The sequence below is a fragment of the Pongo abelii genome, chromosome 7 (genome assembly GCF_028885655.2).
Source record: "Pongo abelii isolate AG06213 chromosome 7, NHGRI_mPonAbe1-v2.0_pri, whole genome shotgun sequence".
Classification (NCBI taxonomy): Eukaryota; Metazoa; Chordata; class Mammalia; order Primates; family Hominidae; genus Pongo; species Pongo abelii.
The window spans coordinates 116540884-116562909 of record NC_071992.2 but is presented as its reverse complement, the minus strand read 5'-3'; the positions used below and the strand labels follow the sequence as shown (position 1 = coordinate 116562909).

Here is a 22026-nt window from a genome sequence, read left to right as displayed (position 1 = left end):
GTGTTCAAGGCCCCAGTTTTACTTAATAATGGCCCTAAAGTGCAAGAGTAGTGATGCTGGCATATTGTTATACTTGTTCTATTTTCTTATTAGTTATTGTTGTTCATCTCTTACTGTGCCTAATTTATAAATTAAATTTTATCATAGTTTATGTATACATACATAGGTATGTATATGCAGGAAAAAACAGTATATATAGAGTTTGGTATTATCCGTGACAGTACCAGGCATCCTTCCTGGGAGTCTTGGATAGTATCCCCCGAGGATAAGAGGGACCACTGTAGTTGGGAAAAAGTCAATGACAAAATTGACCTAAAACAAGTTTTCTACAAATATTAGTTATTTTTCTTCTCCTCTCTAAATCCCATGTCCTTTTCCCCCAGCCTAAACTGCAATATTTAAGGCATATTCAGCTTTTCATTCTTCTCTGGGAGATAAAGCATAGCCTGCCAATATCACTGAGGGATGTAACAGATAGGCTTATGTTCAGACTAAGGTGAAAATAAGCGCCTGATAATTGGCAAAGAATGCTGGGCATTGCCGTATGTAGGACACCGGGCAAGGCACACTGAGACGACGGGTGCGGGGTCTTCCCTTAGTGGTTGACAGCCTGAGGGACAATGGCCATTTCTGCCCGTCATGACAAGTCAGAGCAGCACAGGCCGAGTGTGTGCAGCTGAGGAGGTGGACAGCGGATTCCACGGCCTCCCTGGGGCCAGACTGGCTAAAGAGGAAGGGAGCTGGGTGCCGAAAGGAGAGAGAAAGAGCACAGGAAAAGGTGCCTAACCCAGGGAGGGTAGGCTGAGACAACAGGCTTTGTTACTTCCACGTTTCATGTTGCTTCACCACAGTCCTGACGCGCTTCCACAGGGGGCCATTGCCTTCCAGGCAATTTCTGCCTTTGAGCCCAGTGTCGTTCTGCTGAAGCATGCAGTGGATTAGGAGGCAACCAAGAACCCCATTAAGGATTTGGAGTTTGGGAACACTTGCTGATGGTGGTTACCCTAGGCTGACCAGACAGGACCCAACAATATATTCAACTTTAATTTTTTAAATGTGAAATTAGTTTTTATCTTATAAAAAGTTTGCGAATGTGGAAGAATTCAAAAATGAAAGTAGATGTCACCCCAAATCTTAAATCAACCAGATATATAAACTATTAATTAACTCTTCGGGTATATTTATTTCATACATTTCAAGTATTTGCACATCCATTTCCTTGACTCGTAAGTATCCATATGAGGGTTTTTTGTTGTTTTATATTTATTTTTTGTTGTTTTATAAAAATTAGGGTTTACTACTAGACTCTTACTTGGCAGTTTGATATTTTTCATGTACATTACATACATTTCCCATGTTGTTAAATATTCTGTGTAATTTTTAATGATAGCGTAGCATATTATTTAGTTATACCCAAACTCAGTTACCTATTTTGGGGCATTTCATAACAGTACCTACATCACAGGGTGGCTGTAAGGATTGACTTTTGTTCCGAAGCAATTAGAACATTGCCTGACACATAGTAAGCACTATACATGTGTTTGCCGCTATCAAGTTGAAAATGTTTCATTGTTATAAACAATAGCATTAATGGCCTTATCAATATATTTTTTCCAATATCTATGTTTATGATTCAAATATACTTATTGTTTGGAACTCCATTTTGTCAATTGCCAATACATAGCTGTTGTCCATTTTCCTTTTGGTGATGCTTACATTTTTCCTATTGCTTTATATAAATATTAACTGTTTGATATATATGATGCAATCATTTTCCTTGTTTTTCCATTTGATTCTTAGTTTTGTTCTTGTTAGTTTTCATGTACAGAAGTTTTATGTTTCACATAATTATATATGACGATTTCTTCATTATGACATTTTGTTTTTGTATCTTAAAAAAGATATTCGCTACCTCAAGATCAGATAAAAATATTTACCTTTATTTTTTTCCTGATTCTTTTATGGTCTTATACATTTAAATCTTTATCTGGAATTTATTCGATTGGGTGGTGTGGGGAAAGAGCTAATTTTATTTTCTTTTTTGCCAAGTGTTGCCAATTGTCCCCAAGCTGTTGAACAATCTCTTCTTACTAATTTAAAAAATAAGGCTTATAACACGCTAAATCCCTAAATATATATCCACTTGGGTTTGTTTTTATATCCCTTCATACAAGAGTATGTTTTTGTCAGATTGATTAATTTCTGCTAAGACTGCTAATTTTGCAACTTACGTTATTTTAAGGCAATACAGGACATTGAAAAAGGATGGGCCAAACCCACAGAGGCGCAGAGGCAGAAATTAGAAGCTTTCCAGAAAGAAGACAATCAAACAAAGGTGAATCAAATATTGCTCCAAGAGAAATCCCTTGAAAGGGAGTTAAAGAAACATATTAGAATTGAACTGTTTCTGTAATTTATAAACCTACCAAGCACTAAAAATGGGGTTCTTTTTAAAAAAATGAGAATATCTTCATTGATTGTTCTGAGTACAGAATTAATAAAAGCTTTATTGTTTAAAGATTCTAAAAAAAATACAGACGGTATATTGTGAGTCCTCTGCTGAGTTAATTAATATAGATCCTCCGCATTATTTTTAGTGACTACAGAGTATTCCATTTTATGGTTATATTATCGTTTGGCTAACCACTTTTCTATTATTGGAAGTCAGGTTGTTTCCAGCTCTAGCTGCTATAAATCACTTTGGCAGCAAGAGCCATGAGGCCCAGGGCTGTGTCTAATTTATACATACTCTGTGTATTCACAGCACCTGGTATAGTTCCTGGCTGAAGTCCCTGAACATTGCAGCCAACATCCTCTTTGACTATGTGTTCTATTATTCTTTAGGATATATTTCTAAACATTCATTTTTAAAGTTTCCATAAAGGTGTTACCAAATCACATACCTCCTGCCCCCAAGCAGCGAATGTGTCTGACAGACAAGATGTATTTTAACAGAAGAAATGGCCTCTGTTTTGTTGTGTTGTCTTTTTAAAAATTCTTTTGACTTTGCCAGTGTTCACAACTGCAACATTGATTTTTGAACGAAATACAACCAAAATTTAGAGGACTCATTTATGTGTAACAGAAAATAATTCTTCAAAGGCTCAGACCTTTGAGATTTTTATTGATGAACTGCAAAAAAAGAAAAAGGAAAGGCACATACTGCCACAATTTAGTATCCCCCCACCTGCTAGCCCAGTGTTCTACCTCAGCTGTGTCACAAAAAAAAAGAGCTCAGTTTCTCTGTGTGTTTGTAAATTTTGACAAGTGAAGCTTCTATTTTGATGGATAGAATGTTGCTGTTACTTTAGATACGACTACAAACTGTGTATGCCACAACCAAGTCTTCATACATATCTGCCCTATAAACTTCTTAATTTAGTAAGAATATTGTTCTTACCATGCCCTGCCAAAATGTGTATTTGTAGTTTTTCCACAAAATAAATTTTATCTTCTATGATAAACATTTTATCTGAATTTACCATACTATTTGTAATAATGCTATTTTAAAAAAGCTTTGCTTTGAGTACATAAATTGAATAAAAAATTTAATTTTTATTGAAATTTACTTTCTCTCAAAGCATCTGCATGTACTGATATGTAACCAACATTATTTGTTTGTCAAGTTCTTCTGCTAATGGAGCAAACACATTAACAACTATACTTTATGTACAAGAAAACTTGGAAGTGAAATGAGTGAAATTAACTTAAAAAAGAGGCATTTGATCTAAATCAGAGAAAGGCTGTGGTCCATGGGCCACTTTTTTTGTAAATAAAGTTTTATTGGCACACAGTTACAATCATTCATTCATGTATTGTCTAAGGCCGCTTTTGTGTTGCAGTGGCAGAGGTAAGTTGCAATAGGGACCATATGTCTGTATAGCTGAAAATATTTACTAGATGGTTCTTTACATAAAAGTTTAGCAATCCCTGATCAAAATCTAAATATATTAATATAAACATACTTTCTGCAGCTGTGTATGTTAAATTGTCTTTTTTAGGTACAATCTTAACTAATTTTCAAGTAGAGAATCCTTGTAGAATTCTGTCTTCTGGTGTTCATATAGTCAGTAATATCACAACACCCTTTTATCGAATGTCAAATGCCAACAAGGGTTTTACATAAGTTACTTACTCATCACTGACTTTCTTGCAAAATAGAGCTTCACTTTTAATTAAACAAACACTTTCCTTTCTTTTAGCTCATTGCAGCCAAGAGATTATTACAATTTTAAAGAAGTGTTATCAAACAATAAGATAAACAATTATAAATTTATACCATATCAGTTAGAAAGTGTTGTAGCAAAAGCATGACACTACTCTCTGTCTGCTCTGTGACAAGATGACTCAGCTCCTGCCCCCAATCACTGCACAAGTACCATGTACTTGCAACCTGTCCTTTCTGATGTTTCTCACTGACCCAACTGAAGGCCAGCACCTTAATGCATCTCCCAAGCTGAAGCCTGGACCATAGCACAATGAGCTGACACATGGGCTGGATGGGACAGTGGCTTTCAATACTCCTGCCAGCATGAGATCAGGAGTCAGCTGTCCCTTACTGCTTCTGTCTCGGCCTGTATCACTGTATCAGAGAATGCCTCCGGAGTCCTTGTAAAGGAGGTGTGAGTTACCTTGCTTCAGGAAAGGATCACAAGTTGCCACTAGGTAGTCTTCTTTCTGATTCAACCATGTGCTAAAGTGGGAACTCTGTTCTCCACATGCACATCTCACATACCATTAGGCCAGGCCCATGGTGAAAGCTGGAAGAACAGAGTGGAGGTCACCAAACCTATACCAGCTTATTTAAATGCAATCATTAATAAAATGAAAAGCCCTGGACAGACGTTAATGTGACAGGATGCCTTGATCAGTGGTGTGACTGCAACTGTCCTCAGTTCTTAGGTCACTTCAGAAGCAGAGGGAAAAGCTAAATTTTAAAAGTCTTCCCTGGGCAACTGGGGGCTCTCTGGAATTCTATTTAGAAAGCAGACCAGCTCGTACCCTCATTGCCATTTCTAAAATCTCTTTCTCTGGCAATTAATATCACCATCATATAAAGCAGCCTGTAGAAATGAACTACTTTTCTTCCTACATAGATCTCAGCTTAGTTTTTTAAAAGCCAACATTTTAGGCCAGGCACAGTGGCTCACGTCTGTAATCCCAGCACTTTGGGAGGCTGAGGCAGGTGGGTCATGACGAGGTCAGGAGATCGAGACCATCCCGGCCAACATTGTGAAACCCTGTCTCCACTAAAAATACAAAAATTAGCTGGGTGTGGTGGCACGTGCCTGTAATCCCAGCTACTTGAGAGGCTGAGGCAGGATAATCACTTGAACCAGGGAGTCGGAGGTTGCAGTGAGCCGAGATCATGCCGCAGCACTCTAGCCTGGGTGATAGAGTGAGACTCCGTCTAAAAAAAAAAAAAAGCCAACATACACTTTTTTGTTTACTTGCTATTATAATCTGCTGAAACAGAATCATATCTGTTCATCCATTTTATGGACTCTTTTCTTCATTCTTCTTTTACTCATGGAATGTTTTCATTTTCACTGTGTACCAAGCACCATAACAGGGGCAGAGACACAATGGTGAAAGAGGCAGGAATGGTCCCTTCCCTAGAAGGACACTCCATGAATTTCCCCTGGGCTTCTGGTGAGCACCAGGGGCGTTATCTCCAATTGCATGATCAAGAAAAGGAGCTTTCACTGTGACTCAGTTCCATGTATTATCCTAGAATGACAGTAGCTTCTGACATGAGGTTTTCATCTGTTTCAAGTAGTCTTTTGCTTCCTCTTGCCTCCCCTCCCCCCACATCACCCTTTTTGGAGCAGTTTTTGGAGCTGGCCCGGGAGGTACAGCACTATGGATACCTGCAGCTGGATCCTTGTACCTGTGACTACCCAGAACCAGGCTCTGGAGCTGTTCTTTCTGTTGGCAATAATGAGATCAGCTGCTGCATCACCCTGCCTGACAGCCAGACCCAGGACATCGTTTTCCAGATGAGCAGGGTGAAGTGCTGGCAGGTCACTTTCCTTGTGAGTATCTTGGCACCTTGCTTTGCCCATGACTTAAAAATCCTAGTACCCTTGGATGACAAAGTTGACACTAGGGAGACAGGTTTGCCATTTGAATCTGTACCTTGAGTGGAGTGACATCTAAGCCACGTTAAATATCACCTAGCAGTAAAACCTATCTGTAGTCTGATGCACGTTCCCCACCCAGAGAAGCAGAGACATTGATCTTTCCACCTTCCCAACAGCAGGACTCCCTACTGCTTGAAGGGTGGCTGTAGTAATAACAGCAGATGGCAATAACAGCTACTATTTATTGAGCACTTACTGTGTGCTCAGTGTTGACAAGGTCTCTACCCTTCAAGATTGGCACTGACAGGCAGAGCTCTTCTTACAACACCTTGGCATCATGCTTGCATTGCCAGCTCCTCCCGAGAGAAACCTTTATTAGATTTATTGAGTGCCCACTTTGTACCAGGGGCTGTGCTGCACTGTCTCATCTATTATTTAATTCAGCCTGTAAGACCCCAGTGAGCTAAGTGGTGTTATCCTCTTTACACAGGAAACTGAGGTTAACTAATAGAGGACAAAAGCTATCAGAGCATGACACCCACTTGTTAAATCCATGGAATCCCTGGGGATTTTTTAGCTGGGCTCATACTTGACCTCTCTGTGGCATTGGATACTGTCAACCATTTCTTACTTCTCAAAGATCTCTCTCCTTTCTCCCCTACTTTCGTGGGCCACTTCTCCCTCTGAGCATTCCTGAAATTCTGGTGTTTCTGGCATTGCATTCTAGCATCATTCCTCTACATATTCTCGAAATCAATGCCCAGACCCTTCTCAAAGGCCCAGTTTTTTCTACCTCTGATGCCTTCAACCAGGTGTCTCACAGACATCTCAAATGCAGCCTTTCCCCAAAGCAGACGTGTCCTTTCCTCCTTACGCCTTTCTTTTTTTTTTTTTTTTTTTTTTTTTTTTTTTTTTTTTGAGACGGAGTCTTGCTCTGTCTCCCAGGCTGGAGTGCAGTGGCGCGATCTCAGCTCACTGCAAGCTCCACCTCCCGGGTTCACGCTATTCTCCTGCCTCAGCCTCCCGAGTATCTGGGACTACAGGCGCCTGCCACCACGCCCGGCTAATTTTTTGTATTTTTAGTAGAGACGGAGTTTCACCATGTTAGCCAGGATGGTCTCAATCTCCTGACCTCGTGATCCACCTGCCTCGGCCTCCCAAAGTGCTGGGATTACAGACGTGAGCCACCGCGCCCGGCCATCTCCTTATGCCTTTCATGGGGTTCTTCTGCCTGTGTTCCCTACTTGGTCAAGGGAACTTCCACTACCACACCCTAATTGCCAAACCAGAAATCTTGAAATTATCTCTGACTTTTCTCTCTCTCTGACCCTACACATTTAAGTGCTAATGGAGGCCTATCCATTCTATACTCTGTTGTCCCTCAAAAGTCTCCCTTACCAGCCCAGGCAACATGGCAAAATCCCATCTCTACAAACTAATACAAAAATAAGCCAGGCATGGTGGTGTGCACCTGTGGTCCCAGCTACTGGGGAGGCTGAGGTGGGAGGATCCCTTGAGCCTGGGAGGCAGAGGCTGCAGTGAGCTGAGATTACGCCACTGCACTCCAACCTCGGCAACAGTGAGACCCTGCCTCAAAAAAAAAAAAAAAAAGAAAAGAAAAGAAAAAAAAATTCCCTCTATCTCTGCACTCACAGCTTGGTCTCAACATGCCCTGTGTGGATGGTTTGAACAGTTTCCTAACCCTTCTCCCTACACCACTCTTTCCTCCTGGAGGTCAGAGAAAATATATTGTATGATCTTAGCCCTTTGAAAGGTATGGAAACGTGTTTTGTGGCCCCAAATTTGATCTATCTTGGTAAATGTTTCACATGTATCTTAAAAGAATGTGCCTTCCATTTTGGGTAGAACATTCTATAAATATCAATTGCCTTAGGGATTGGCTCGTTTTTGCTCTGCATAATTTGTTGGAAGTTTATCCAGGTAGTTTGTCTCTTTTTATTGTTGAGCAGCAGTCCATGGTCTGGATGTGCCAAAGTTTGCTTAACCATTTATTCATTGAAGAACCACTGGTTGTTTCTAGTTTTTAGCTGTTATGAATAGAGCTGCTATAAATCTTCACATACGGGTGTTTGTCTGACCATGAATCTTCATTCTTCTGGAATAAATGCCCATGAGTGCAATTGCTGGGTCATGCGGTAATTGCATGTTTACTTTTTAAAGAAACTGCCAAATTGTTTTTGAGAATGGCTATGTCATTTTACGTTCCCATCAGCAATGTATGAGTGAACCAGTTTTCTGCATTCTCACCAGCATTTGGTGTTGTCACTATTTTTTTTATTGTAGTCATTCTAATATATGTGTAAAGATATTTCATTGTGACTTAAGTTTGCATTTCACTATGGCTTATGATGCCGAATATCTTCATGTGTTTATTTGCCATCTGTATACCTTCTTTGGTAAAATGTCTTCTCATATCTTTTACTCATTTTTGAATTGGATTGTTTGGCTTTTTACTGTTGAGTGTTGAGAGTTCTTTATATATTCTAGATACTTGTTCTTTGTTGGCCTTCTGGTTTCCAAATATTTTCTCTTATTCTATAGTTTTGGTTTTGTTGTTGCTGTTGTTTGTTTGTTTCTTTGTTTTCATTTTTGTTTTGAAACAGAGTCTTGCTCTGTCGCCCAGGCTGGAGTGCAGTGGTGCAATCTCAGCTCACTGCAGCCTCCGCCTCCCAGGTTCAAGGGATTCTCCTGCCTCAGCCTCCCAAGTAGCTGGGATTACAGGCATGTGCCACCAGGCCCGGCTAATTTTTTGTATTTTTAGTAGAGATGAGGTTTCACCATGTTGTGCTGGCTGGTCTCAAACTCCTGACCTCAAACAATCTGCCCGCCTTGGCCTCCCAAAGTGCTGGGATTACAGGTGTGAGCCACCACACCTGGCCCACTCTATAGTTTTTCATCCTCTTAAACAAGGTCTTTTGCAGATCAAAAATTTTTCATTTTGATTAAATGTAATTAATCAGTTTTCCTTTTTTGGATTGTGCTTTTGCTGTCAAGTCCAAGAACTCTTTGATAAATCCTGTTATAGATGCTGAAGTTTTTCTATTTTTTTTCCTAAAAGTTTTACAGTTAGGGGTTTTACATGTAAGTTCATGATCCATTTTCAGTTAATTTTTGTATGGAGCATGAGACTTATAAGGTTATCAGGCCAGGCACAGTGGCTCATACCTATAATCCCAGCACTTTGGGAGGCCGAGGTGGGCAGATCGCTTGAAATCAGGATTCTGAGACCAGTCTTGCCAACATGGAGAAACTCTGTCTTTACTAAAACTATAAAAATTAGCTGGGTGTGGTGGTGCACACCTGTAATCCCAGCTACTTGGGAGGCTGAGGCAGGAGAATCCCTTGAGTCCGGGAGGGAGAGGTTGCAGTGAGCTGAGATCATGCCACTGCACTCCAGCCTGGGAGACAGAGCAAGACCCTGTCTCAAATAAAATAAAATAAAATAAAAATAAGATGTTTATCCCCCCATCCCCAACCTTTTGTTTGTTTGTTTGCCTCTGGAGGTCCAGTTGCTCCAGTACCATTTGTTGAAATGACTGTCTGTCCTCAATTGAGTTATTTTATACCTTTGTCAAAAATCAGTTGGGCATGTTTGTATGGGTCTGTTTCTAGGTTCTCTGTTCTGTTTGGCTGATCTATGTGTATATTCCCCCACCAATATCACATGTGTCTTTCTTTGTCACAACTTTATTGAGATATAATTCACATACCATACAATTCACCCATATAAAGTATACAATTCAATGGTATGGTATTTAGTATATTCACAGAGTTGTGCAGCCATCACCACAATCAATTTTAGAACACTTTATCACCTGAAAAAGAAGCCCCATACCCTTTAGTTGTCACCTTCCTATCCCCCCAGCCCTAAAAAACCACTAATCTACTTTCTGTCTCTATAGAATAGATTTGCCTATTCTGGATATTTTATATTAATGGAATCATTTAATATGTGATCCTTGTGACTAGCTTTTTACTTAGCATGTTTCCCATGTTCATTCTTGTAGCATGTATCATCAGTACTTTATTATTTTTTATGGACAAATAATATTCCACTTTATGGTTATAGCACATTTTACCCATTCATCCACTGATAGACATTTGGGTTGCTTCTATATTTTGGCTGTTATGAATTATGCTGCTATGAACATTTGTGTGCAATCTTTTGTGTAGACATATGTTTTTATGTCTCTTGAGTATATACCTAGGAATAGAATTATCATTGGATCAAATGATAATTCTGTGTTTAACTTTTTGAGGAACTGCCAGCCTAGTTTCCAAAGTGGCTGCACCATTTTATATCCCCAGCAGCAGTGGAGGGTTTTGATTTCTCCTCATCCTGGCCAGTACTTGTTATTATTTTTTTATTATAGCCAACATAGTAGATAGATGTGACATGGTATCCCATTGTGATTTTATCTATCTCAGTATTTTTTCTCTCTCTGCTTTATTTGGGGTTGTTTCTATTGCTATAGCTTTAAGATTATTGATATTTTCTTCTGTAATGTCTAACATTGCTATTTATCCCATCCAGTGCATTTTTACTGCTAGTATTGTATTTTTCATCTCTAGAAGTTCTGTTTAGATCTTTTTTATATCTTCCATTTCTCTCCTTATCATGCTTCTATTTTTCTCCAAATTCCTGAGTGTATGGAACATACTTTAAATAGCAGTTTCAATATTTTTGCTACTAATTCCATCATCTCTGTCATTTCTGGATCTAATTCTACTGATTGATACTTTTTTCTTTGTACTTTTTGTTTGTTTGTTTGTTTTTATCACCTGGCATTGAGTAAGCACTATTGATTGATTTTTCTACTGTATGCAGATCATATTTTCCTCCTCCTATGCAAGCCAGATAATTTTCTGTGGTATGCTAAACTTTGCAAATTTTACATTGTTGAATGTTGCATTTTACTGAATTCCTTTAAAGAGTATTAGATTTTATTCTGGCATGCAGTTAAATTACTTGGGATTGGTTTTACTTTTTTTTTTTTTTTTTTTTTTTTAAGAGACAGGGTCTCACTCTGTTACCCAGGTTGGAATGCAGTGGCACAATTATGGCTCACTGCAGCCTCAACCCTGTGGGCCCAAGAGATCCTCCTTCCTCAGCCTCCCAAGTAGCTGGGATTACAAGCATGTGCCTATGCTCAGCTAATTTTCAGTTTTTGTAGAAACAGGGTCTTGCTATGTTTCCCAGGCTGGTCTTGAACTGCTGGCCTCAAGCAATCATCTGCCTCACCTTCCCAAAGTGCTGAGATTACAGGCATGAACCCCCATGCCTGGCCAGTTTTACTTTTTTAATGCTTGCTTTTAAGCTTTCTTTTTCTTTTTCTTTTTTTTTTTTTTTTTTTTTTTGAGACGGAGTCTCGCTCTGTCACCCAGGCTGGAGTGCAGTGGCGCGATCTCGGCTCACTGCAAGCTCTGCCTCCCGGGTTCAAGCCATTCTCCTGCCTCAGCCTCCTGAGTAGCTGGGACTACAGGCGCCCGCCTGCCTTAATGAAGTTGCAGAGTAATCTTTAGTCTAGGGCTAATTTAGCCCTTTACGCCTTAGCTACCATTCTTAGTGCTCTACCTGACATCTTGTCTATTGTCTCTCTGCTCTGGCCGATGGGAACATGAATTCTTTTCATCCTTGTTTGTGAGCTCCTGCAATTTCCAACCTACTGCTTTCCAGATGTCCTTTCCCCAGCCTTATGTAGGTTTACTCTATACACGCAGAGATCATTATTCAGCCAAAGATTTGTCAAAAACTCCCTAGAGCTCTCGCTGTGTTTAAAGCCCTAGTCTTTGGTATTCTGCACCATAAATTCCAGTCTCAACTTCTTGAAACTTTTACCCTTTCTCCTCCACTCATTAAGACCCCTGGGCTCTGGGTTCCCTGTCTTTGTGTTATATCCTGGAAACCTCTTCAGGTGGTAAGCTGGGATAATTATGGGGCTCACTTCATTTGGTTTTCCTTCTCTCTGGGTTAACAGTACTGCGTTATCTGTTGTTCAGTGTCTGAAAACAGCTGTTTTCCATTCATGTTTTGTTGTTGTTGTTGTTGTTATAGTTTTCGAGATGGAGTCTTACTCTGTTGTCCAGGCTGGAGTGCAGTGGCATAATCTCATCTCACTGCAACCTTCACCTCCCAGGATCAAGTGATTATCCTGCCTCAGCCTCCCTAGTAGCTGGGATTACAGGCACCAGCCACCACACCCAGCTAATTTTTTGTGTGTTTTTACTAGAGATGGGGTTTCACCATGTTGGCCAGCTGGTCTCAAACTCCTGACCTCAAGTGATCTGCCTGCCTCAGCCTCCCAAATTGTTGGGATTACAGGCATGAATCACTGCACCCAGCCTCCAATTCATGTTTTAACTGATGCTGCCAGACCAATGTTTCTAAAATATAAATCTAATTCCTGTTTTTTGGAGACAAGGTCTTGCTATGGTGCCCAGGCTGGTTTTGAACTCCTGAGATCAAGAGACTCTCTTGCCTCAGCCTCCCAAAGTGCTGGGATTACAGGCATGAGCTACCACACCTAGCTGAAACCTCTTAAAGAAAATCTGTTGCCCTTAGGATAATGTCTGTTGCCCCCTAGGGGGAAAATATCTTTTTTCTTTGTCTATTTCTTTTTTGTGTACTGCATATAATCTGCAGAAAGGGATCCTTAGCTTATAAAACCTGTAAGAGTTAGGGCTCTTTGTTGGCAAGCAATAGGAACCAACACATTGGACTCTAGTGGAAAATGGGATTTATTGGAAGGATATGGAGTAACCTACAGATTCAAAGGAAAAACGGATGCAGAGGCTTTAGAAAGTTAAGAACCAAAGGAGCTCAAGCTTTCTAAGAAATAGGAACTCTATCAGGACCTACCATTTGGGTCTCTCTGACTGGAATAACATGAGGAGCATAGAGAATTACTTGTCCACTTGGCCTGAAATTTGGTCATATGCCATCCTTTGACTTTTCATTCCCTGACAGTCCTACATAGATAGCCAACAGTGGAAGAGGGATGGTTTTTCCAAGGGTATTTGAGACTCCATTACTAGGAAAAAGAATGATGGATGCTGCAAAGCAAAAATCACAGATGTTGCCTACCAGGCCTTCAGGATCTGGTCCTAAGCCTCTTCTCATATCACCCTCCATGCCTTGGAGCCTGTACTGCAGCCACACGCACACTCCCTTGTAGTGTCTCCAACATGCCTCAGGACGTTTGCACTTGCTATATTTCCTCTTTCAAAAATCACCCCTCACCTCCCCTACACACTACAAAATAAAACCACCACAACAAACTTGGGTAGTTTCTACCTCTGCTCAGATGACCCTTCCAGGAAGTCTTCCTTTGCCCTCCTACCCTGGGTTAGGTGCCCCTCCTATTTACTTCCATAGACCTGTGTTTCCTTCCTAACACTTAACTATTAATATATCAAACTGTGGTGATTTACTTTCATGGCTCCTCCGTAGACTGATACCTTCTTGGAAATAAGGACAGTCTCCCTCATTTTGATATTTTGCCCAACACATTAATGAGCTTTTTTTTTTTTTTTTTGAAACGAAGTCTCACTCTTGTCACCCAGGCTGGAGTGCAATGGCATGATCGCGGCTCACTGCAACCTCTGCCACCCTAGTGCAAGTGGTTCTCCTGCCTCAGCCTCCCAAGTAGCTGGGATTACAGGCACCTGCCACCACGCCTGGCTAATTTTTGTATTTTTAGTAGAGACAGGGTTTCACCATGTTGGCCAGGATGGTCTCGAACTCCTGACCTCAGGCGATCTGCCCGCCTCGGCTGGGATTTCAGGTGTGAGCCACCGCTCCAGGCAAATTAATAGGCATTTAAATTTACATTGAATATAAAATATTTTCCTTTGTAGGGAACTCCGCTGGATACGGATGGGCCCCAGACAACTCTCAACCAGAACTTAGAGCTCAGATTTCAATACAGTGAGGATAGTTGCTGGCAGTGGTTTGTTATTTACACCAAACAGGTGAGTTCTCAGGGCAGACCTTGAACACCCTCTGTGCTGAAATACTGTCTTGCTTGCTGGGGTGGATGAAGCACATGACCCTAACCCAGCTAGAGCAGGACACTAAAGTGTTCTATGCACTCTCGTTTGGGACTGTAATACCTTTTATTTTGTTTTATGTTTTGTTTTATTTTACTAGTCACCGTGGCCTTGTATCAGTTAGAAATGAATTTAGTTACCAAGTAATAGAAGATTCTACCAACAGTGGCTTAGATCAGGAGTCCATAGACTTTTTCTTAAAGGACCAGACAGTAAATATTTTAGGATTTGAGATCCATACAGTCTCTGTTGCAACTGCTCAACTCTGTTAAAAGCAGCCATAGGCAGTATATAAACAAGTGGGTCTGGCTATGTTTATAGAAACAGATGGTGGTCTGGCCTTGTTTGCCAACCCCTGATTTAGGCAATACAGATTTTTATGATCTTAGTTAATAAAAATACTGAAGGTAGATGATTGGCATCTCTATTATTCTCTTGACCATTTCCAAGCAGATAAAAAGCCACTGGTTGAGTATCCCTTATCCCAAATGCTTAGCACCAGAATTGTTTCCAATTGCAGATTTTTTTTAATCTTGAAATATTTGCATATACATTCATGTGGTACATAACATTTTGGTCAATGACAGTCTGTATATATAGCAGTGGTCCCATAAGTTTATAATACAGTATTTTTACTGTACCTTTTTTATGTTTTTTTTTTAATGTTTCACCTTTTTCCTGTAGTACCTTTTCTATATTTAGGTGATACAAATACTTATCATTGTGTTACAATTGCCTCAGAATTTATTCAGTACAGTAGCATACTGTACAGGTTTATAGCCTAAGAATGGGAGGCTCTATCATCTAGCTTAGGTATATAGCAAGCTATGCCATCTAGGTTTGTGTAACTACACTCTATGTTGTTTGCACAATGACAAACTTGCCTAATGATGCATTTCTCAGAACATACCCCCATCATCATTAAGTGATGTATAACTGTATATAATGAGATATCTTGAGGATGGGACCCAAGTCTAAACATGAAATTCAATTATGTTTCATATACACCTTAAACACATAGCCTGAAGGTAATTTTATATGATATTTTAAATAAATTTGTGCATGGAACAAAGTTTGTGGACATTGAGCCATCAGAAAGCAAAGATGTCACTACCTCAGCCACCCATGCGGACCATCTGTGGTTGTTGGGCATCACCATCATTCCTGACTCTGAATTTATATGCTACTGATAAGCAATCCATTTCTTATACTTATTCACATATACATAATCAACAGTAGAAAATATGACATACCATTAATGCAGCGAAAAATTATGTGTTCAGGGTAGCTAATCAGCACAATAGCATCACCGGAATACCTGTATCAGCTGTGAAACAACAGCAACAGAATCTGTGCTGTACACCTAAATTTTGACTGTTACTAGTCACAGGAGATCAGGTGTGGAATTTCCCACTTGGGGCATCATTTAAGTGGCTCAAAAAGTTTCACATTTTGGACTTTTGGATTAGGGATGCTCAACCCATATCTCTCTTATCTGGAAAGCAAAAGTTTTACCCCAGAAACCCCCCAGTAGGCTTCCTATTATGTTTCAATGGCCAGAACTGGATCATATGACCACTCCTAGCTGCAAGGGAGTCTGGGAACCAAGCATCTAGCAAAGAGAAACAGGATTTATGATTGGCTTAGAGTAAGCATGAACCATTGCCTGGGGCTGAGCATGTTATCATCCCGAACAAAATCAGGGTCTCTTAGGAAAGAAGAAGGGGCAATGGCTGTTGGGTAGCCAACTATCCATGTCTACCATAGGCTTTTAACTAAAATTGGAGTGGAAATGCTAAAAAAGAGAAAATCTAAACACCAAATCCAATTGAAAAGTCCTTTTTACTAAATTAAGCCATTTCAGAACCAAAATTGTAGGTGTTCTGAAATGGAATCAAAATAGTAAAGTACTCTTTGCGTCGATGTCATATTCAACTTGAGTCTTTGGTGATCAGGTTAAGTTCCATGGAACATTCTGGTTCAGAAACCAAGGCCTCTTTGACTCTTTACTTCTAGTATAGTTGAGTCATTATATCAAAGTCCTCTGAAAACATGAAGTACTAAACCAAAATTCTAGGTTAAAGGAGTGGGTCCTTAGGTCCACCTTAAATATGAAACATCTTTAGGGAAATGGTAGACTGGTTTGCTAAGGCAAGATTATCAGTCACTTGGAGAGACATAGAGAGATTTGGGTAGTAAAACTACCTCCCAACCTCAGAATGCTAAGTGCGGTTAAATTTTACTATGATTTTTAAATCTAGTCAGTAGCAAATGAGTTTAAACCACCATAAAGAGGTGCAATAAACATTCTTTCAAAGGATTCCTAGTAAGGTCTTATTTCCCCTGGAGTGTGAGTTTTATTGATGTACACCCAAAGGCTACTTTCTAAAAACATTATAATTTTTATGGATATATAATAGTTGTACATACTCAAGGGCTACTTTTGCAAAAGGTGGAAATGTGACTTGTGTGCTTTGCAAACACAAATGAGGGCTTGGGCCCAAATCTTTTTGAGACCTTTTAAATGAAATCTGAATCCTTGCCCAGGTGCAGTGGCTTATGCCTGTAATCCCAGCACTTTGGGAGGCCAAGGCCGGCAGATCACTTGAGGTCAGGAGCTTAAGACCAGCCTGGCCAACATAGTGAAACACCATCTCTACTAAAAGAACAAAAATTATCTGGGCACGGTGGCAGGCACCTGTAATCCCAGCTACTTGGGGGGCTAAGGCAGGAGAATCCCATTAATTTGGGAGGCGAAGGTTGTAGTGAGCCAAGATTACACCACTGTGCTCCAGCCTGGGCGACAGAGCAAGACTCCATCTCAAAAAAAAACACAACTCAATCCTTTTACTTTGTCTTTTTTAAATTTTTTATTCATTTTCAATCTTTTCATATTTAATAAACCTGACAGTTTATAGCAGAGTCCTGGCCTATGTACTTGTGTACATTGTATAAGAATATGGAATTGGTCTGCATCTTATTGGACACTATTAAATGTCCTTCCTAGCTGCATTTGCTCAGGGTTTTGTTGTTTATTTTATTATCTGGTTTTGCATAGGTTACATATATGCACATATAAACAGGGCTAGTTCTTAGCAAAGCTAGGAAGTCAAAATGTTTGCACAAATGCCACATCTGTTAATTCTTTTAAAAATTGATGTCAGCCCTTTTTTTTCTCTTCCCTCTTTTCCCCTTTTATATAAAATTAATTCCTATAAGGCTCTACACCCCTGCAAGACATTGAGTGCTGTATGTAGCCCATTTTACCTCTAATTCTGCTTTCTGTGTTCTCCCCTCCAAGAACTTCCTACTTGGCTACCACCTCAGCCTGTGCTTTCTCTCACTCTCTCCTCCCTTCTCCTCTCCATCCTCCCCCCCAACACAGTGACCACCCCTGAACACAGCCCTGCGCTAAGTTCTTATAGCCTCAACTTTGACTGGCAGTTGTCCCACACCTTAGTAGGGCCAAAGGAGAAAACAGCAGGCCAAGAATTAAGAGCAGGACAAGAGAGAAAAAGGATTAGTGGGAAAGGAACAAATGGGGAAATCACAGGGAACCTTCAATTTTGCTCATAGTATTGAAGAGCCTGGAATAAGGAAGCCCAGCTTTTGTGTAGCAAGTTGTACAACTATGAGTGTCTTGGCACTAATGATGATTAAGCCACGAAGGATAGTGGAGGTGACTATCAGTCTAGAACATGAGTGATTAAAGATACTAGAAAAATAATAAAGTGGGCCAGGCGCGGTGGCTCACACCTATAATCCCAGTACTTTGGGAGGCAAGGCGGGTGGATCACTTGAGGTCAGGAATTTGAGACCACCCTGGCCAACATGGTGAAACCCCATCTCTACTAAAAATACAAAAAAATTAGCTGGGCATGGTGGCGGGCTGAGGTGGGAGAATCGCTTGAACCAAGGAGGCGGGGGTTGCAGTGAGCCAAAATCGCAGCCACAGCACTCCAGCCTGGGTGACAGAGTGAGACTATGTCTCAGAAAAAAAAAGAAAAATAAGAAAGTGAAGTGAAGAAAAACAGCTAATCTTTTTTTTCACTTTAGTAAAAGCAATAAGGTGCTAATATATTCCTTCAAACAAACCAGTTACTTTTATGCCCAATAGAGGTCTCTCAATAATTATGTATACAATGTCTAGAATTAAATATAGGATTGACCATCATCAGTTCATCTCATTATAATAATAATAATTAGTTTTTATTGTTTGTTGCTCATAAAACATGCTCTGCTTACAAAATAATAGAAAACATGGGATGCAAGGGGTGAGTTTTAAGAGGAAAAATGTTAATAGTGAGAGCCTGGACATTTTTCATTTCTTTAAAAAATTTGCTGTAAACATATCCACATAATTGAGAAAATTTATAGTTACTTGCTAATTGGATCTTATGAAAACTTCTAGAGGTTAATGAAGAAATCTAAATTCTTGAATGTGTGTTATTGGAGGGCAGAGTCAAAATCCGCTTTGTGGTGTGAGGAGGGAAGAAAGAGAGTGAAGATTTCTTCAGTTACAAGAGTTCTTTATTCCTGCATTTCTTAGGCTTTTTTGCTGAGTAGCTGCTTGAAAAAGATGATCTCAGAAAAGATGGTAAAGCTAGCTGCTGAGAATACAGAAATGGTGAGTGCTCTTATCTGTGTATATTTTTCACTTTACGTTCCCACCATCAGCCAACAGTTGGAGACCAAACTACACTCATGAGCTCCCTGGGCCAGCAGGTCTAGTCCTAAAGGGAGGACTCCAAACCACAGAAGCGAGCTCCTCTTCCCTCTAGTAGCTCAGTGGTCAGGATGGCAGGGCAGAAGGAAGCCTGTCTTTAGAATTGAAGTCATTTTTCCAATGAGAAGTCATCTTTGGGTTACTGAGAATTCTAACCCTCGACTTTGTATTGTTTTATTTCAGCCTTCTCTGACAGGGAGGCTTTCGGATTTATTATAGAAGCTGCACCTTCAAGTCAGGGTCTTGAGGGGGTCTTTAACACAGTGGGGATGATCTTATTATAAGTTTATCTCTAGAAAGAACCCATAGCTTCCTGATACCTCCATTGTGCCGAATGAAAATGCCTTTAACAGTTGGGGGAAGTAGTAAAATAAACTCTCAAGGCTATTTTTTTCCTCAATATAAAATTAAACTTTATTGTTCTAATGTTTATTTATTATTATATTTATTAAAGGCCTAGTAACTCATCAAAAAGGTTGGTGAGAAGGCTGTGAAAAAATTATATTTTATACTGTTTTCATTGCCTAGTCATTATCATGATACAAGTATGTCCCAAACATGACAGTACAAATTTTTTTAAATGATTAGAAATACCAATGCCTGGAGCCGGGCATGGTGGCTCATGCCTGTAATCCCAGCACTTCAGGAGGCCAAGTGGGGGGATCACTTGAGATCAGGAGTTTGAGACCAGCCTGGCCAACATGGTGAACCCCCATCTCCACTAAGTATACAAAATTAGCTGGGCGTGGTGGTGTGCACCTGTAGTCCCAGCTACTGGGGAGCCTGAGGCAGGAGAATTGCTTGATCCCAGAAGACAGAGGTTGCAGTGAGCCAAGATGACACCATTACATTCCAGCCTGGGTGACAGTGAGACTCCATCTTAAAAAAAAAAAAAAGAAAGAAAGAAATACCAGTACCTGGTTGACATTCATAAACTTAATTCTTTTGTAGAATATTATATTGATATTTTAAAATATAATAGAAAATATTGGGAAACTTTTCTTTCTTTTTTTTTTTTTTTTTTTTTTTTGAGATGGAGTCTCGCTCTGTCGCCCAGGCTGGAGTGCAGTGGTGCATCTCAGCTCACTGCAAGCTCTGCCTCCCGGGTTCACACCATTCTCCTGCCTCAGCCTCCTGAGTAGCTGGGGCTACAGGTCCCCACCACCACGCCCGGCTGATTTTTTGTATTTTTTTTTTTAGTAGAGACGGGGTTGCACCGTGTTAGCCAGGATGGTCTCGATCTCCTGACCTCATGATCTGCCCGCCTCGGCTTCCCAAAGTGCTGGGATTATAGGCATGAGCCACCACACCCGGCCAGGAAACTTTTCTAATGTTTTCATTTAAATTTAGACTAAGAGGATGGATGACATCTTTAGTTAACATTGATCTTTACTTGACTTTCCAGCTTTTTTCTAAGAAAATAGCTGTGTTTTGTAATTATTTCTGTTTCTTCTAGAACTGAACATATCTTTTCCAGGGAAAATAAATTCACTGCCTCTTGGTGATTGAACAATTCAAAATGTACTAGAGAGTAGTAAATCAAAGCAATAAAAGAATCAAGGAAACTCTTTTTAAAAGAGTAGTATAATAAAATCCAACCTCTCAGGCAGGATGGACCCTCTTAGGCTGAGATTATTGTATGTATTAAAAAGAAGAAAGAGAAAAGTAATTAACTGAAGTAGCCTCATTAAAAGGGAGAAGTGCTCTCAAATGTGGTGAAAAAAATGTAAGCTACTTGATTCAGGAAATACTTGTACAATGAGTAGCTAAAGAGTTAACTCAGTAAAATGGAGAAAGTAGTAATCTATTTAAAGTTTTCAAGAAAAACAACCACACTATGTATCTTAAGTTTGCACATGAATCGAAATCCATAATTTATCTCTGAGGTTAGCAAAATCAGCACATTAGTCAGTACCCTTGTATTGCTTTATCCAAATATTTAACACGTTTTAGTTCCAGAAACTCTTTATTTTTTTTACTTATTTTGGCTCTTGGAATGAAAAGTTCAGACCTTTCATTTTGAAAATTGGGTTTCCAAGAGGATTTTGTAAGGATAATCTGCATTTTAATCTCGAATTATATCTACAAAGCTCTGGGTAGAGCAGAACCTGGGAGGTGGAGAGAGCAGACAGTTCCGTGTTTGAACTCATCCTGAGTGCTGGGCCCCCTCACAAGTACAGTCAATTTAAGTCATTTTGTGGCTCAAGGAAACCATATAAATGTACCATGGCAACATTCCCTTGTTTTCTAGGGAAACACACAAAGTCAAAACTGACACTTAGCACTTATAGAAGGCTTGTATGGACTAGGACACAGAGGTCTCTATTTTGCAGGGCAGGTTCCGAGTCCAAGATTTTGATCATCTTAAAGAATCTGAAGCAGGGGAGAGAACTGTAACCAAATGAGCCCCATGAATAAGGCAGATGGTCCCTAGAAGCAGATTAAATAGTGCTAGTTTTATCCTAGTAAGAAGAAATGAGGGAAAAAACAAATGTATTGTTAACTTAATTAGCTTAGTTAGCTTTAGGTAATGTTTTCAAAGATAAAACTTGTGCTCTGTTTATGAAGACATCATTAAAATTTGGGTCAAGCAAATGCACTAATGTAAACATACAGCCACAACAAAAATATATTAAGTTCTTAAATGCTATATATATATATATATACAATTTTTTTAAAGACAGGGTCTCGCTCTGTCACCCAGGCTGGAGTGTAGTGGTGCAATCATGTCTCACTGCAGCCTCAACTTCCCAGACTGAGGTGATCCTCCTACTTCAGTCTCCCAAGTAGCTGGGACCACTGGCATGTGCCACCACACCCAGCTAATTTTTTTTTTTTTGTAGAGATAAGGTCTCCCTATGTTTTCCAGGCTGGTCTTGAGCTCCTGAACTCAAGCAATCCTCCCACCTTAGCTTCCCAAAGTGCTGAGATTATAGACATGAGCCACTGTACCTGGCCCTTAAAGGCAATATTAACCATAAACCGGAAGAAAAAAAAAGTGTAACATTCTTATTAAAGCTATGCTCCTGTACAAAAGCCTGAATCAATTTCCTTAATATTTGCTGTTCTTAATTAGAGCAGAATTATAAAGGATTGCTTTATTTAAAAATAAAGTATATTAGTTAGAGTTAGGTTTTGCTGCATATA

At 39.8% G+C, this 22026-nt stretch overlaps 1 protein-coding gene across 2 annotated transcripts in view; it reads left to right on the top strand.

The window, feature by feature from the left end:
- The window catches only part of SNX31 (sorting nexin 31), a 76771-nt gene that overhangs the window by 46827 nt on the left and 7918 nt on the right, over nucleotides 1–22026 (top strand). For both annotated transcript variants that reach the window (XM_063726466.1, XM_002819332.6), the window contains 4 exons: nucleotides 2243–2335; nucleotides 5832–6035; nucleotides 13962–14075; nucleotides 18703–18780. In XM_063726466.1, the coding sequence (XP_063582536.1) occupies nucleotides 2243–2335; nucleotides 5832–6035; nucleotides 13962–14075; nucleotides 18703–18780 (489 nt within the window). The remainder of the gene's footprint in view (nucleotides 1–2242; nucleotides 2336–5831; nucleotides 6036–13961; nucleotides 14076–18702; nucleotides 18781–22026) is intronic.